We start from the raw sequence: 14,830 nt of genomic DNA, 5'->3' as shown, positions 1-14,830 counted from the left end.
TCGCTAGGTAGACCTACTCCTGAAAAACTCGTGTCTGTGCAAGGCTTTTTGTCCCTACGAGGCCACCGCCATTTACCCGACAGGAGGGGTGAGCGAGTGAGCCCTGCAATCTAGAATTTGACCACTGATGTCACTGTTTTCAATGGTTTTCAACCCATTTTACACACTGGCCCTTTAATATCTGTACCCTGCTAGTTGAATCTCATTTTTTTTTTCTGCAGAATCACCAACACCACATCCAACTGACACCATCAGAGATGCTACTGACTCTGTGAAACTCCTAGTCACAAACACGGGAGCTGGTAAGACTGCAAAGACAGACAACTTTAACTATATGAAAAAAAAAACTGGTTAAATATAACACTTTTATATTTCCTAGAGTCTGTATCATTTCATCAAGACGACAGCACGTTGAGAGAAAACGCTACAAAGGCGCCAATGATATTAATAACAGGTAGGAAATACTGTGTTTTGGATTATGAGTAAAGCAAGTGACCTTAACTTGAAAATATTATATTTAATGTTTCATTTCATTCAACAGCTCCAGTTTATGCAAATCAAAACAGAAACTCCTTCAACACCCAGATTACTGATAAACCCATGAAAAGTGGTAAGAAACTGTCCAAGATAAAAGTGTGATACAGATTCTTTTGGACTGAAGCTGCTAATTGACGATATTTTGCACAGTGTTCAATATCTTTTGATAAAACCACAGTAAGTATCCATAGTTTTTTTCAGACCTCTGTATTCTAGTCAGGGTGGAAAAGCCTCTGAAGCAGCATTTCATATGAAGTAGGCTTCTCACTGGCACCTCTTAGCCTTCAGAAGTGCATCAATAGTCATCCAGTAGCCATATTGGACCCTTTGGCGGACCATATGATGTCAATCTCATCTTTCTCTCTGCAGAATCCCCAACTCCACATCCAACTGACAACAACAGAGACGTTACTGACTCTGAGAAACTTTTAAACACAAACATGGAAGCCGGTAAACAGCAGTTTTAAACAGCAGGGAGACTGTAAAGACAAACTTTGACTATATGAAAATATGTTAAACCCAATACTTTCTTTCTTTTCTAGAGTCTGAATCATCTAATCAAGATGACAGCCACAGCACATCGATCTATACCAAGAGAGAAAATGCGACAGAGACACCAATGAAATTATTAACAGGTATAAAGTAGTATGTTTTAGATCAGTGGTTCCCAACTGGTGGGTCGCGGGTACATTCTGAATGGACTGCATGTGACTCACAAATTTGTCATGTTTGGGTGAAACACACTTTACAATGAATTTCTGGCACAGGGTATTTATTTTAAAGTGCCGTTTCCCTGCCATTGAGAGAATGACTAACGGATGACCACTTGAAAGAGACAGCAAACTAACTCGACGACATGGCCAAATGCAATATATTAAACTGCGTGGACCTAGAACATATGACTAAGGAGAAATCTGGACCCCGTGGCTGAACCAGTCGGGAACCACTGTTTTAGATTGTAAGTAAAGAGAGTGACTGTGACTTTAATACATATATTTAATGTTTGAATTTATTTAACAGCTCAACTTTCTGAAAACCAAAACAGTGATTCCTCCAATAACAGTGGAGCCATTATTGATACACCCATGAAAAGTGGTAAGAAAATGTGTATTTGTTTCACTGTTTGGTGTCTGTATTTATACTCTCAAAAGAGGGATATTTAATATCTGCACCATCTCTTCTATTTGAATCTTAACTTTCTCTCTGCAGAATCACCAACACCACATCCAACTGACTACAACAGACATGCTACTGAGGCTGCGGCACTTCTAGACACAAACATGGAAGCTGGTAAACAACCATTCTGAGCAGCAGGGAGACTGTTAAGACAAACTTTGACTATATGAAAATAGTTAAACCCAATATGTGTTGTCTTTTCTAGAGACAGTATCATTTCACAGAGACAAGAGCCATGGTGTGGTGAAGGATACCAAAAAAGAAAATCCTACAGAGGCACCAATGAGATTATTGACAAGTAGGAAACGCTATGTTTTTGACTGTCAGTAAAGTGAGTAAACATAATATTGAAACATTATATTAAGTTTTGTTTCATTCTACAGCTCCACTTTCTGTGAACCGAAACAGTGACTCCTCCAATGAAGTTACAGAGGAACCAAGTGAATTATCAACAGGTATGAAACACCCTGTTTTGGATTTAATGTAAAAGAAAAAATTACATAAACATTGCTTTTGTTCAATTTATGATGCTGCACTTTAACACCATTAGTGTCTCTATATTTATTTACCTATATATGTTTGTGACAGTCTCATATTCTGCCTTCGACGAGAGTGGAAAAGTTATTAATACACCTATGAAAAGTGGTAAGAAACTGTTGTTTCCCATATTTGGTTTCAGCACTGAGTTACTCACATTTAGATTTTGTTAAGAAAAAGATTTATCTTTTCTTTCAAAGCCCATCCTTCACTATTAAAATGTTAATTCAGAGATTCATTTTATCCCATGGCTAAGTGGAAGAGCCTTAAAATCACCACTGATAACCAGATATTTTGGCTACAAACAATAAAAATCCACTATCTTTTTATTATTTGTCATACATGAATTATCCTTTTTTCTTCTTCCTCCTTTTTATATAGACTCTTCAAATCTTCTCCAGACCAACAACGAGATCAATGTGACAACCAATGAGAGACGGACAAAAACTGGTCAGAACATTTTGTTAAATTTCACTTTCACTTTTAAAAATTGTGTATTTTTCTCTCCATCTAAATCTTTCTGTCGGATGCAACCCAGTGGCCAGAAAAAAATGTTGGCATTGTACATTTCATATGTAGCGAATATGTTGAAACTTTGAAACTTGAAATCACATTTCTTTACGCTTTAAATTTTAAATTTTATGCTGTGACCATGCTGTGGTTAACATGGGGTAAGGTTTAGGCACAAAAAACACTTGGCTAGGGTTAGGAAAACATCATGTTTTGGCTTGAATTACCCATTTTAGTTGCCACAAACACAACTGGAAATGTCCCAAGCTCTTGCTAAAATACACCCACTGCTGTTGGTCTCAAACGGTAGTCTGCTGCTTATCTTCTGCTTGGCAGCAATTTCACACTGGGACTCATACCATCAGCCATCCATCCACCATCCTGTTCTACTCCTGATAAGAAACTCAGCTCATATACATATAATCTGAACTACGTCATACAAATGAAATGAACAAATGCAAAAACAAATGTACAATGCCAACAGTTTAGTCTGGTAACTGAGCTGCTGGATAACTTATCTAAATACTGAAATACATATCTCCTTTCATCTAGAGTGCAACATTAAAACTATTAAATGTTCAGAGAGAGTCACTATTATTCAAGGCACATTTGGAGCCTTGATGTCCGATGCATCCCGACATAATGATGGTCGATACTGGGTGGCTGATCATTTTTCGGGTGATTTTTTTTATTTTTTATTTATACATCAACCACAAGTCATTCCCTACAGAGATTTGTGAGATACTGTGGTTTTAAACACTAAAAATTTCTTTCCCAGGTCGACTTTTGGCAGAGTACAAGAACTATTCGACACTTACGGATAACATCTTCAAAATGTTAGATCTCAGGAGGTTCTTCCAGGGCTGCGGTCACGTTGTGTACAAGAATTCATTTTACTTTCACAACGCAGGAACAAACAGACTTCTAAAGTAAGTTTTCTTTGTATTACACATGTATAAGACAGTGTGTCTACCTTATTTATATTTTTTATTACTGTGTACTCAGCTTCTTAACTTCATCAATATTTTCCAGATTTGACCTGAACACCAAGAGAACAAAGACTCTGATCATGGCACACTGCAGATACAACAACCTGACTTATCTTTTACGCAACTCAAAGACCTATTTCAAGTTTGCTGTGGATGAAAATGGACTGTGGGTCATTTTTGCATCAGATATAAATGATGACACGATGGTAGCGAAGATTAACCCCGACGAATTCTTTGTGGAGTCAGTCATTAACACTGGCTACCCGACGGCTAAAGCAGGAAATGCCTTCATTGTATGTGGGGTTGTTTATTTTACAGATGACAAAGACAGACGAGTCACATATGCCTACGATTTAAAGAAAGAGAGTCTTCTGAATGTAGGTTTTGATTTAAGGCCGGCTAATGGCACCTTGGCTATGCTGTCATATTATCCCAGCAAAAGGCTTCTGTATATGTGGGACAACGGCAGTGTGAAAATCTGCAAAGTTAAACTTAAACATGCCTAAAAAAATGACAACAAACCTTGTGAAATGAGCAATAAAATTATTTTTTAAAATATCAGTTGGTTTCTGTAAATTTCTTGAAACACTGACCTGACATTGCTGTGAATGTTTAATAGGTCACACTGGATATTGCTTACAATAAATAGACTCCTATTGCACATGTGTTGATTCCAAGAAACCACAATGCTGGACTCATGTCGCATGACATGACGGATGATAAGGTAGGAATTTGGACATTTTTACATTTGCTGAGATTCACAGAGCTGCAACAGTCCACTTTTGTGAATAGTATATTCATATTTCATTATGTGACAAAAAGTTTTACCCAAATTTGTCACAGTATTCAATGTTTGAATGGATTTTTCATGTTCATGGTTAAAATGATTATAGACAAATCTTATTTTCCTCAATGTATTTTGTGACACTGATACACTGTGGGTACATGATGTAATGAAACGTGTAGAAAAGGCATCAGCTGAAGGCAACACATCAAGAGCTGATGGATGAGTTTCTGCTGTTTGAGCACATAGCAAATAAACAGAAACGCTCACTGCTGCACAGCTCAGAGGAGCAACCTGATCACAAGGCCTCACTGTGACACTTGTGAATACGCAGTGAAAATGCAGCATGCGTCCTGATAAAGAACCAGTACCTGCAGAATAGCCAAAGCAAGATTACCAACTAGGCAATGCAGATACCCTCTAATATAGTGGTTCCAAACTTGTTGCCTTAAGGGACCCCTTTTCTATGATTGGGTTAACTAACAACCCCGAAATAAGTGACATATTTTATGGATATTTCATATTTTATTGGATGCATTACAATAACAATACAAAACAACTGATATACTGTTCAATTAACCCAAATAGTGAACACAATAACTGCAGGACGTTTGTGTAAAACGAGCAACTTAAAAAGCTTCTTTTTTTTAACAAATTCAGCGTATTCTTCTCCCAGACACTCTGCCATTGTTCTGTTAGCTCTGTTGTTGTTTTAACTGCATACTTTTCTAATGCAAGATGAGGCTGTTAAGCAGGTGAAGGCTCTGTGACTATAGCTTGTGTTCAGGTCCTCACTGTGTCCTTATCCTGTGAGACTTTTCTAAGTTTATATCTTGAGTCATAGTCTAAATTTTAAAAATAACAATTTTGTATAGTTTTCTTCACAGAAATGAATGAAATGCTGAGATACAGGCTTTCTTTATCTATTTTTAAAAAGTGTTCTTACACCCATTAAAATTAAGGAGGCCTCACGACCCCCAGTGAAGCTTTGGTGACCCCAAGTAGTGGTGGGACCCTCAGTTTGGGAACCTAAGCAGTGCAATTCACCTTTGATAAACACTTCTGTGGCTGTATCCTTATCAAGATATACAGACTTTAAATGTATATCTAAGTGTTTGAGTTTTTGTTGCAGGCTATAACTGTCACCATTACAGACTTTAAAGCAGGTATAGGGAGATATTACTAAAACTAGGAATACTCACAGGAGTTTGTTCAACATGCCCCATGATAGATCTTCATCAATACAGTGATGTCCTCTGCACTTGGACAGACACCAATGCTTTGTCTATTAGGTGTGCTGCCGAAAGGAAGTGGGCTTAACACTTACCAAATCTCATGGTGCAGGATAGCACTTATAACTGGATGCAGAATAGTGCTGTGACATAGGAAAACTGAAGGATAGGCTAGATACTAATAGATAGGCAATACATCTACATGAAAATATGGGGCCCCTATACTGCTGTAACCCTACGTACTGATGAGTTGAACCCTTTCTTATAATCTGAGGTGTTACCTAGAGTACATAATATGATATACAATTTGATATTCATTAAATGTACCATGTAAAATATGTATCATGCATGTATATATTTTTGTGTATATAAATGCATCCACATATTTATGTATATAATGCTCTGTTGATTTCTCCGTCCTTGTTCCCTTTATCCTGTCGTGGTGTAATTTGCTGTGATTTTTCGACTTATGGTGTATTTCATTGGTTGTGTATTTTTTATTATTGTTGTTGTTTGTTTATTTGTTTGAAAAATCAATAAAACTGAAAATTCTGGGGGGAAAAAAGAGGACACAATTTGGTCAACATCAAAGCGTCATGTGCACATTATTAACTGTATGTCTACTGGGATTTTACATAAAGTTAATTACAAACACCATGTGATTCCAGGAGCAACTAGGGTGATAAATATGCCACATGAATCATGACACAGTATTGTCAAATTTGCTGCCTCAAAATGCAATGAATCTTCGGTTCAGGGCAGCTTTAGACATTTACGAGCATCACGCAAACGCAACATATTTTCCCCATACCCTTGACAATTTCGCACATTGGTCATTTGAACGCAGCAGCAGCCATCCCTGTTAACGCCTCCTGTGTGTGACTAGATCTCAAAAACATGTGGATGGGTGTGTGCTGCATAGACTTAGCAAAGCCGCCATGTTGTTACATCGTCTACATTGACTACAAAATCACTCCTGCTAGCTACTGTACCTAGTGAGAAGGCTAGCTAGCAGCTAGCCGGGTAACCGACCTAGTTCATAACAGCGTTACATCACTGTGGAAATAGCGGGCCTAGAGAAGCAAACGCGTCCCACTCCATGCTGTAGGCACTGTGGCTTCACTAACGTTACGACACACCTGCCAAACTACAACAAGAGAGCGAAAGCTGCGGTGACTTTGCAATTTCGTTTTTCCGAAGGGGCTGTCAAGACCCGACTGGTTTCATCGTGCCCTGTGAGTAAAATAAGCAAGCTAATTATTACATGTTGCCTCGCCGTTTGCTGGTGTAATGTTAGAATTAAGCTAGTCTTTTTGTGGCTAGCATGCGTGCCTGACTGCTAGCTGCTTATTTGTTTCAGGGCAAAGCCGACGAGATTAACCGCTGCGCAACACTGGCTGTCTGTCCAGCCGAGGGTGTTTGTCATTTCCACTGGCAGAGACGTCAGGTAGCTCTGGCTTGGGCCTAGCTTATGTAGCTAACAGCAACTCATTTATATAACTAACGTTAGCTAGCTAAGTGTTTATGTAGCTGTTTAGAGGTGTGTACTCAGCCTTGATAGCTAAATAAATCAACACATTTCAGGTGGTTACAACGAGATTAATTTCCTCACTACTAAGCAGCACTGGCGGCCACCTTCACCAGTAAATGACCTGCTTTGCTAACGCTAACAGTGACGTTGTGAGTTATGACATGTTTTAACGCTAAACGGCCTCTGCTGTTTGCTACGGCTGTCTGTTAGCCACCGGCTAACTTAGCCACCCCCCCTTTCCCCTCACTCAGTACACCGTGTTAACGGTATGCTTATTTGTTCTTTTGTTGTTGTTTTTCTTCAGGGTTTTGAGCCAAAAGAAGAGTAATGTCCTGTCCATGTACCTCGGCTGCCAGGTTGTTCCTAAACACTGCCCACAGAGGTAAGACAGAGAATGAACACACCGTGCCAGCTGGCTAAAGCTACATGACATTGTGCTGCTGCTGGGTGCAGTTTGAGAAGTAGGTCTCCAGCTAACCCAGACTGCTGCTGCTCACGTAATGTCAACAGCAGGTGGAAAAGTTACTGAGAGTGTTTAGCAGCTGTAGTTGTTACATCACCCAGACTTTCATAAAGTTGTGCAGCTGAGACTTAGATTTCAGAGTAGTAACTCATCAATACAAACAGTAAACAGTGTTATGTAGCAGTGTTACATCAACCACAGACTGTCACACTTGCATAATGACAATTACAAAATGTTCAGTATCTACAGCACTTATATTTTCAACTTTTTATTTAGTGTTCAATTTTCAGATAACAGAACGTTCCCTGACATAGGACCTCTTAAAACCACATTACAAAAAGAAAAGAATTACTAAGGGGTGCTGCACTTACAGCATAGCAGGTTCAGTTACAGAAGAAGACACCACTAGCATTTTGAGTGATATTTTAATACAGTCTTTTACAACAACCCATTCTATCCGATTAGATCCCCAGATATGGTGTAACTCGAGTCCACCTTTGTGTGAAAGTGTCCATTTTCAGCTGCAGACTTGCTGTCACTCGTTCAGTCGTGTAAGCCTTTTTGAGTCTCTGCATCCACTCGATTATAGTTGGTGGTTTTGCATCTTTCCAGTTCATTGTTATTATTTTCTTGGCAATCAGTACGAGTATCATCAGTGTATACCTCTGATCCGTGCTGTATTTATCTTAAGGTATAAGTCCTAACAGAAATATTAGTGGGTCTGGCGGGGCATCTACCTCCATGAATTGTCATGTCAATTTCTGACATCTTCAGATGTCTTGTATTGTTCCTCCAAAAGTCCAAAGCCCAGGATTTTTACATTTTTAATGGCAAAGAAAATAAGCAAATTCACACATTGGAGAAGCTACAACCAGAAAATGTTTGTTTTTTTTGCGTAACATTTTTGTGAAATGCTCAATCAATCATTAAAGTAGTTGCAATGTCTGTCAATTGGCCAGTGGATTAATCAGATACTTGTTTCAGCACTAGTTACATGAAAAGTGGGAGCAGTTATAATTGTTTTAGTACTGTGCTGTTTGCTTGTTGCCTAACTATTTTTTAGGGTAAACAAAATCATTTAAAATAACATGATAATTTTCATTCATTTGTCAGGAATCAAAAGGGATGTTGTTGTTGTTACAGGATTGTCCTGCTCCCGGATCCAGCTGTATTCTCTGAGCCGTCAGGGGTCTCGGGAAACTCATTTACCTCCCCGGGTACGGGTGAGGTCATTTTCAGAGACTGCTGTCTGCTTTGCCGCTAAAGATGGGACAACAAAGGACGGTGGAAGTGATGGTGGAAAGGTAATCTCTTGCAGGATAACTCTCATGTGTAGCTCTCTTCCATGGTAGTGTTACACACTACTCTGTCCGTGGAAGAGATGGTAGTAATGTAATTTGTGCTGACACAGTTATTTTTTCACAGAAAAGCATCAGTGAGGGAAAGAGACTCTCTGGCTCTGGAGGATCAGGCAAGGGGGGAAGCCAGCTCCGCTGCCCCAAATGTGGAGATCCTTGCACACATGTAGAGACCTTTGTATGTGAGTAAACTTCTTGATATTTGACAAACATTTACCAAGAGATATGATCTGATATGCACTTTAGGTACAAAGTGCATGCAGAAACTTTAAATCATGAGGAGCAGGTATAAAGAAGTATGACATTGAGGTAATTCAGGGAGACTCATCTGTCACAGATGCTTTATTAACAGTATTCACTAAAGGAACAAAAGAAAATACAGAAGACAGGATACAAAAAAAACCCAGTCTCCAGAACATTTAAACACGGAATAATACAGTGAATATCCAGCATTATCAGTGCCAGAAGAAATGTGGTTGGCATTGTTGAATAACACACATGAGGAGGAGGGAAAAAACGGCGATGGTTTGTGCATTGGCTAAACAAATAAAGAAATAGAGGGAAAGTACAGCAAAATGCCCCAGCAGATAAAAACCACATAATTTGTATCCTCGATTCTGTGTTGAAATGTGTGTTTTGTTTTGTTTTTCTTAACAAAGCGTTAAACCAACTTTCACATTTTGTATTTTCCTCTGGTGCAAACTGTGGTGTTGCACTGAAATAACTATAAACACACAGCACATACGCAGTAACCACAAACAACCACTATAAATAATTTCCTGGCACAGTTTGTCAAATAAAGACCTGCAAGTAAACGTCTGAGGGATTAGTTTCATTGTAGTCCAATGAGCATGTTCTGCAACATTTCATCATCAACTGTGTGAGTTTATAAACTGCTGCTTGAACTTAGAGGTGATGTTTGGGCAGTTAGATGGTGCAAGAAACCACCTCAAACAAACAGATCGAGGTTTCCTTGACTGGTTTGTTTTGTAACTTTATGAAACTATCTGACATTATAAAGTTTGCCAGTGATCGGCCAGAATGCGTCTAACACTGTCCATGTGACAGCTCAACCACTCACTATGAGTCATAGGTGTCCAGCCTCTTTGGAAATAAAATCACCCTCTGCCTTTTTCATTTTAACTCCCTATTTATCTTCTTAAAACGTACTTGCTTTTTCATTGTCTGGAAAATATTTCAAGTTAAGAGGAGGTTTGTGGTTTACCACTTACATGTTGTTTATAGTAATGTCAGCCACGTTGTCTTGTTGCCCACAGAGACAAGGTGGAAGTTGGTTTAACACTTGAACATACAAAGTTATTTTTTTCATAGATTACTGTCAATATAGAAAACTGACAGACTAAGCAGAATTTCATCAGATAGTGATGGCACAAACTGTTGTGCCTGTCTGCTAAAGCACAGACAACCTCTGGTTTGTCTTTAGTTTTTTTTTTATTTTATACTTCCATGATGCAAACAGGCAGCAATGTGTTGTTAACTCACAGTGACCAAGTATCTTCTAGCAGTGACAGTGCAGCCTGGTCATAGACATAGCATTGTGAAGAGAGAAATTATTTTAAGTATGTTGAAAGTAAATGTACCCGAGGTAATGGCAGGCAGAATGCGTACCAGCAGTTTGTTTTTCACGTTTTCCTGTTGCATCACGCACATTAATCAGCAAGTTTTCTGGAGGTCAGCAGACATTTTTTGCCATTTCGGCATTACAAGCACTTTGACAGTGAACATAGTTATTTTTGTTTCGAGTCACAGGACTCTTAATGATCTGCAACCCTAAAAAATTGTGAAACTGTAAATATCTTACATGTTTCTTTGAATCAGGTTGTAAAATGTTTCAGTATTAAATGTGCTGTGTGTTTCTTTTCTTCTTTTGTAGCATCAACACGATTTGTGAAATGTGAGAAATGCCATCATTTTTTCGTGGTACTGTCTGAAACGGACTCTAAGAAGGGGCTGAACAAAGAGCCAGAATCTGCTGCGGAGGCGGTGAAGCTGGCATTTGCACAGAAACCTCCCCCTCCTCCTAAGAAGGTGAGAAATTGAGGCAGGAAATCAAAATATGCTTTTAAAGGACTTTTATTCAAAGTGTTACATATCCTGTTGTGATGGTCAGTCTGTATACGTTTATGAATTATAAATTCTCTTTTTGTTTTTGTTTTTCACAGATATATGCTTACCTCGACAAGTACGTTGTTGGCCAGTCCTATGCAAAAAAGGTGTTAGCAGTCGCGGTGTACAATCACTACAAGCGCATCTACAACAACATCCCTGCTGGGAGTCGACAGCAGGTGGAGGTGGAGAAACAGCCCTCTCTAACACCTCGTGGTCAGTATTACTGTCGTCCATTGACACTGTTTTATTCTGTTTCCTATTGGTATACTTCACCTCCTCCTAATTTCTTTGGTATGTTTAAGAGTTATTTAAAACAATTAATATGTACGTTATGTACATGTATTCATGTGGTTTCCATAGACCATCATTGTAGTCTGATAGTCGATAAATATTGCAGTGCATAAGAAAGCAAATGAAAAACTTAAAAATATTTTCTTGCCTGAGCATAAAAGCTCCCAAGATAAAGACATAAACAGTTCTTTTCACTTTGACAGAACGTCCATGTTCTCTACCTTCTGTTTTTTTGACAAAACCTGTTCTACTCAAACATATAGCGCTGAGCTTTGACCTACTTTTGGGCGCTGTTTTTGTTTTCATTCCATACTAGACTGCAAAGACAGGATATAGGAGGAGAGGGGTGAAGGGCAATGGTATGCACCAGGTTAGATGAGTTATATAAGCCAGCCTACAGGGGGTTAAATATGAATCTGGGATTGATCAAACACTGTTTTTAAGAGTAAATTTAAAAAAGGAATTGTCCTTTTATCTAAAGCAATTTAGCTCCTAAAATGCAAACACATAGGAGATGCAATCATGCAAGATTACACCTGACAGTAACGATTTGTTGACAAGTTTGTCACATTGAAGCAAAAAAAAAAAGTAGGGCACAGTATCTTTTATTTTACACAGTAAGCTCATGAAGAGTCATGAGCTGTGGCCTTCAGTTATAACTTGTTTTGAGTCATTCTGTATTATTTGGCATTTGTTCAATAATGATCACACAACTGTGTAAACGTTTTTGCAGGACTGTAGCGATAATGTCATTATGGTAATGATTAATGATAACATTGATTTGAGTACTTTCATCCTCTCCTTGTAGAGCTAGAGATGAGAAGACGAGAGGATGAGTACAGGTTCACAAGTAAGTGATTGGTCCTCCTTACTGTTATCTTTACCAGAGGCCACCTTAAATGTCACAACACTTGAACAGCTATTTCTGTGTTTCTTTTCATGAGTTGCACAAATGCCAAAATGTACAGACCAGGTATATGATCCTCAACCTGAAGAATCAGATAATTAAATGATTAACTAATACACCAGATGATGAACTTTATGTTATTTGAGGTCATGCAGCTCCAGTTCTGGAGCAGTGATTATCGATTTACCATGTGTACAAATTAGCTATAGAAACTGAAGCAATAAGATAATGCTCGTTAATCTTTGACAGACCAGACAATATGATAAGGTAACCCAGTGACCCACATTCACATCTGTACCTCTGCTATTTTCAGTCCAGCTCTCCTCACTTCGTAACTCCACACTGGCACAGACTAGGGCATGCATATTTTTAGCCTGCACACGGAGATGTTTCTATGCACGGTTTGACATATACACCATCAATGAATGGCCTGTAAATTGTGCAGCACTTCAACTAGAGAGTGTTCATTAGTGTCTTTCTAGTGATTTCTGAAATATAGCACACAGAGGAGTTTTCAGTTTTTACTTTTCAGTCACAAAGCTGACTCCTATGGCTGTGGCTGTTGTTCCAGAGCTGCTGCAGATTGCAGGGATCAGTCCTCATGGAAATGCCCTGGGGGCGTCCATGCAGCAACAGGCGAGCCAGCAGGCACCTCAGGAGAGGAGGGGCGGGGAGGTCCTGGACTCCACACACACTGATATTAAACTGGAGAAGAGCAACATCATACTTCTAGGTCCAACGGGCTCAGGTTAGTGTTATTTTAACATCATCCAAAATTCCAAATATTTCTAACGTTTAGATTGCCAAATATGCAGTTGATCTGTAAATATGAATCTGTGTGACCAAAAGAAATTTGACCATGATTTTTCAAATTTTTCACAGGAAAAACATTGTTGGCACAGACACTGGCACGCTGTCTGGATGTTCCCTTTGCGATATGTGACTGCACCACACTAACTCAAGCGGGATACGTGGGAGAAGACATCGAGTCAGTTATTGCCAAACTGCTGCAAGATGCCAACTACTCAGTGGAGAAAGCACAACAAGGTGGGCAGAGGGATTAACTTTAACAGCAGTGAAGTTTCCTATGTTAAAATCATATCATATGTTTCTTGTTGAACACAAGAATCAAGACAAATTGCAGCAACAGTATATCACACGGAGTACTTGCGAGTTATCTAATTTTATTTGGCCATTCTGAAACAGGCACACACAGTTCTGATTATAAATCAAAATTGATTAGAGTTGTTCTTTTGGAGTATTAAAAAGATAATGCTGACGGGTGACGGATAACACAAACAAGGCACAATATAAGGGTAAATAAAAGGGACACATTCAGAATTTGATAACAACCCCAGACTAATTCAGGTCAGTATGAACATCATGACACGGTGACAGCAGGGCCTCTGTTCTCCATCAGTCAACATTTGCAGATTAGTATTACCAGGGAGGCAAAATTAGCCTCCTGCACCCATAATGTTGTCTAAACTTTAATTTCTAATTGCTAACTCAACCTCCATAATTCTTTTTTGGGAAAGAGGCAGAAAAAGGCACAGAGAAAACAAAAAATCTTGCAAAAAAAAGTAAAATATGACCCCAAATCACAGGACTTATATTGATGACCTCCGTTTTTGGTGAAATATGGTGGGTAGTATGTGGTGGAATTTTTATTGAACAAATTATAGACATGGTAGATACACAGGAGAAAAAGATCAGACGACCTCCACAAATTGCAAATTACGAGAGGTCCCCAGGTAATACTTGTCCCATGGGAAGAGGGCTGAAGGCAGTAGGAAAACCAGTTCGATAGCAGCAAACAGCTGACTTGTATGCATAGAGTGTAAAAGTTGTCGTAGCCACTGTGACGTCACCCATTGGTTTGTATACTCCCTTTTTGAAGCTTAGAGTGTGGCAGTTTAGCCATCAGCGTCTTTTTTTGAGTCAGAAGGGACCATATTTTGGCAAGAGGCTGGTGCTGTGTGGGAGCGAGGGGTGGATCTGACTGAGAAGCAGAGGACACTATCGACAGACAGTCTGTCAATCAAAGTGGCCTGCCCTTAATTATGAGTAACTTTAAACCTTGATAAAATGTAAATGGGTGCATTATATAGAAATCCCCCCATGTACATTTGTCATGAATGTTGAAATTAGTAGGGCTGTACCCAAATATTCAGATATTTGAATATTAGTTTCTATGTCTAGGTATTCGTTATGAAAATTTGGTATTCGATATTCGTTTTTTTTTTAATTTACTTTTTTTTTTAATTAATTTTTTTTTTTTTACATATTTTTTTGGTGCTAAATGTAGTCTTTTTGTTGTTGGTAAATGTAGGTTATCAATAAAAATCAAAACTTTTAAATTGCATTGTTAAAAATGTGAAAATA

At 38.7% G+C, this 14,830-nt stretch overlaps 2 protein-coding genes across 4 annotated transcripts in view; both read left to right on the top strand.

Annotated features, from left to right (window-relative positions):
* The window catches only part of LOC126408117 (uncharacterized), a 12,323-nt gene extending 8,013 nt beyond the window's left edge, over positions 1–4,310 (top strand). Inside the window, exons 15-28 of the mRNA XM_050073493.1 lie at positions 222–302; positions 380–454; positions 542–610; positions 907–987; positions 1,080–1,172; positions 1,558–1,632; positions 1,747–1,827; positions 1,919–2,011; positions 2,097–2,168; positions 2,302–2,358; positions 2,632–2,700; positions 3,313–3,438; positions 3,539–3,689; positions 3,793–4,310. Coding sequence (XP_049929450.1) covers positions 222–302; positions 380–454; positions 542–610; positions 907–987; positions 1,080–1,172; positions 1,558–1,632; positions 1,747–1,827; positions 1,919–2,011; positions 2,097–2,168; positions 2,302–2,358; positions 2,632–2,700; positions 3,313–3,438; positions 3,539–3,689; positions 3,793–4,255 — 1,586 coding nt within the window. The 3' untranslated portion in view covers positions 4,256–4,310. The remainder of the gene's footprint in view (positions 1–221; positions 303–379; positions 455–541; positions 611–906; positions 988–1,079; positions 1,173–1,557; positions 1,633–1,746; positions 1,828–1,918; positions 2,012–2,096; positions 2,169–2,301; positions 2,359–2,631; positions 2,701–3,312; positions 3,439–3,538; positions 3,690–3,792) is intronic.
* Positions 4,311–6,636: 2,326 nt separating this feature from the next.
* clpxb (caseinolytic mitochondrial matrix peptidase chaperone subunit Xb) overlaps positions 6,637–14,830 on the top strand; it is a 14,069-nt gene continuing 5,875 nt past the window's right edge. Inside the window, exons 1-9 of one of the 3 annotated variants that reach the window (XM_050074331.1) lie at positions 6,637–7,000; positions 7,601–7,678; positions 8,903–9,063; positions 9,185–9,299; positions 11,012–11,166; positions 11,301–11,460; positions 12,347–12,388; positions 13,017–13,193; positions 13,328–13,492. In XM_050074331.1, coding sequence (XP_049930288.1) covers positions 7,624–7,678; positions 8,903–9,063; positions 9,185–9,299; positions 11,012–11,166; positions 11,301–11,460; positions 12,347–12,388; positions 13,017–13,193; positions 13,328–13,492 — 1,030 coding nt within the window. In that variant the 5' untranslated portion in view covers positions 6,637–7,000; positions 7,601–7,623. Of the gene's footprint in view, positions 7,001–7,140; positions 7,213–7,600; positions 7,679–8,902; positions 9,064–9,184; positions 9,300–11,011; positions 11,167–11,300; positions 11,461–12,346; positions 12,389–13,016; positions 13,194–13,327; positions 13,493–14,830 lie in introns of those variants that run through there. The other 2 variants (XM_050074332.1, XM_050074333.1) reach the window with 2 other exon arrangements.

This window comes from Epinephelus moara, chromosome 20 (assembly GCF_006386435.1).
Source record: "Epinephelus moara isolate mb chromosome 20, YSFRI_EMoa_1.0, whole genome shotgun sequence".
NCBI lineage: Eukaryota > Metazoa > Chordata > Actinopteri > Perciformes > Serranidae > Epinephelus > Epinephelus moara.
The sequence above is the reverse complement of the archived record's forward strand: the minus strand, read 5'-3'. Positions and strand labels throughout refer to the sequence as shown.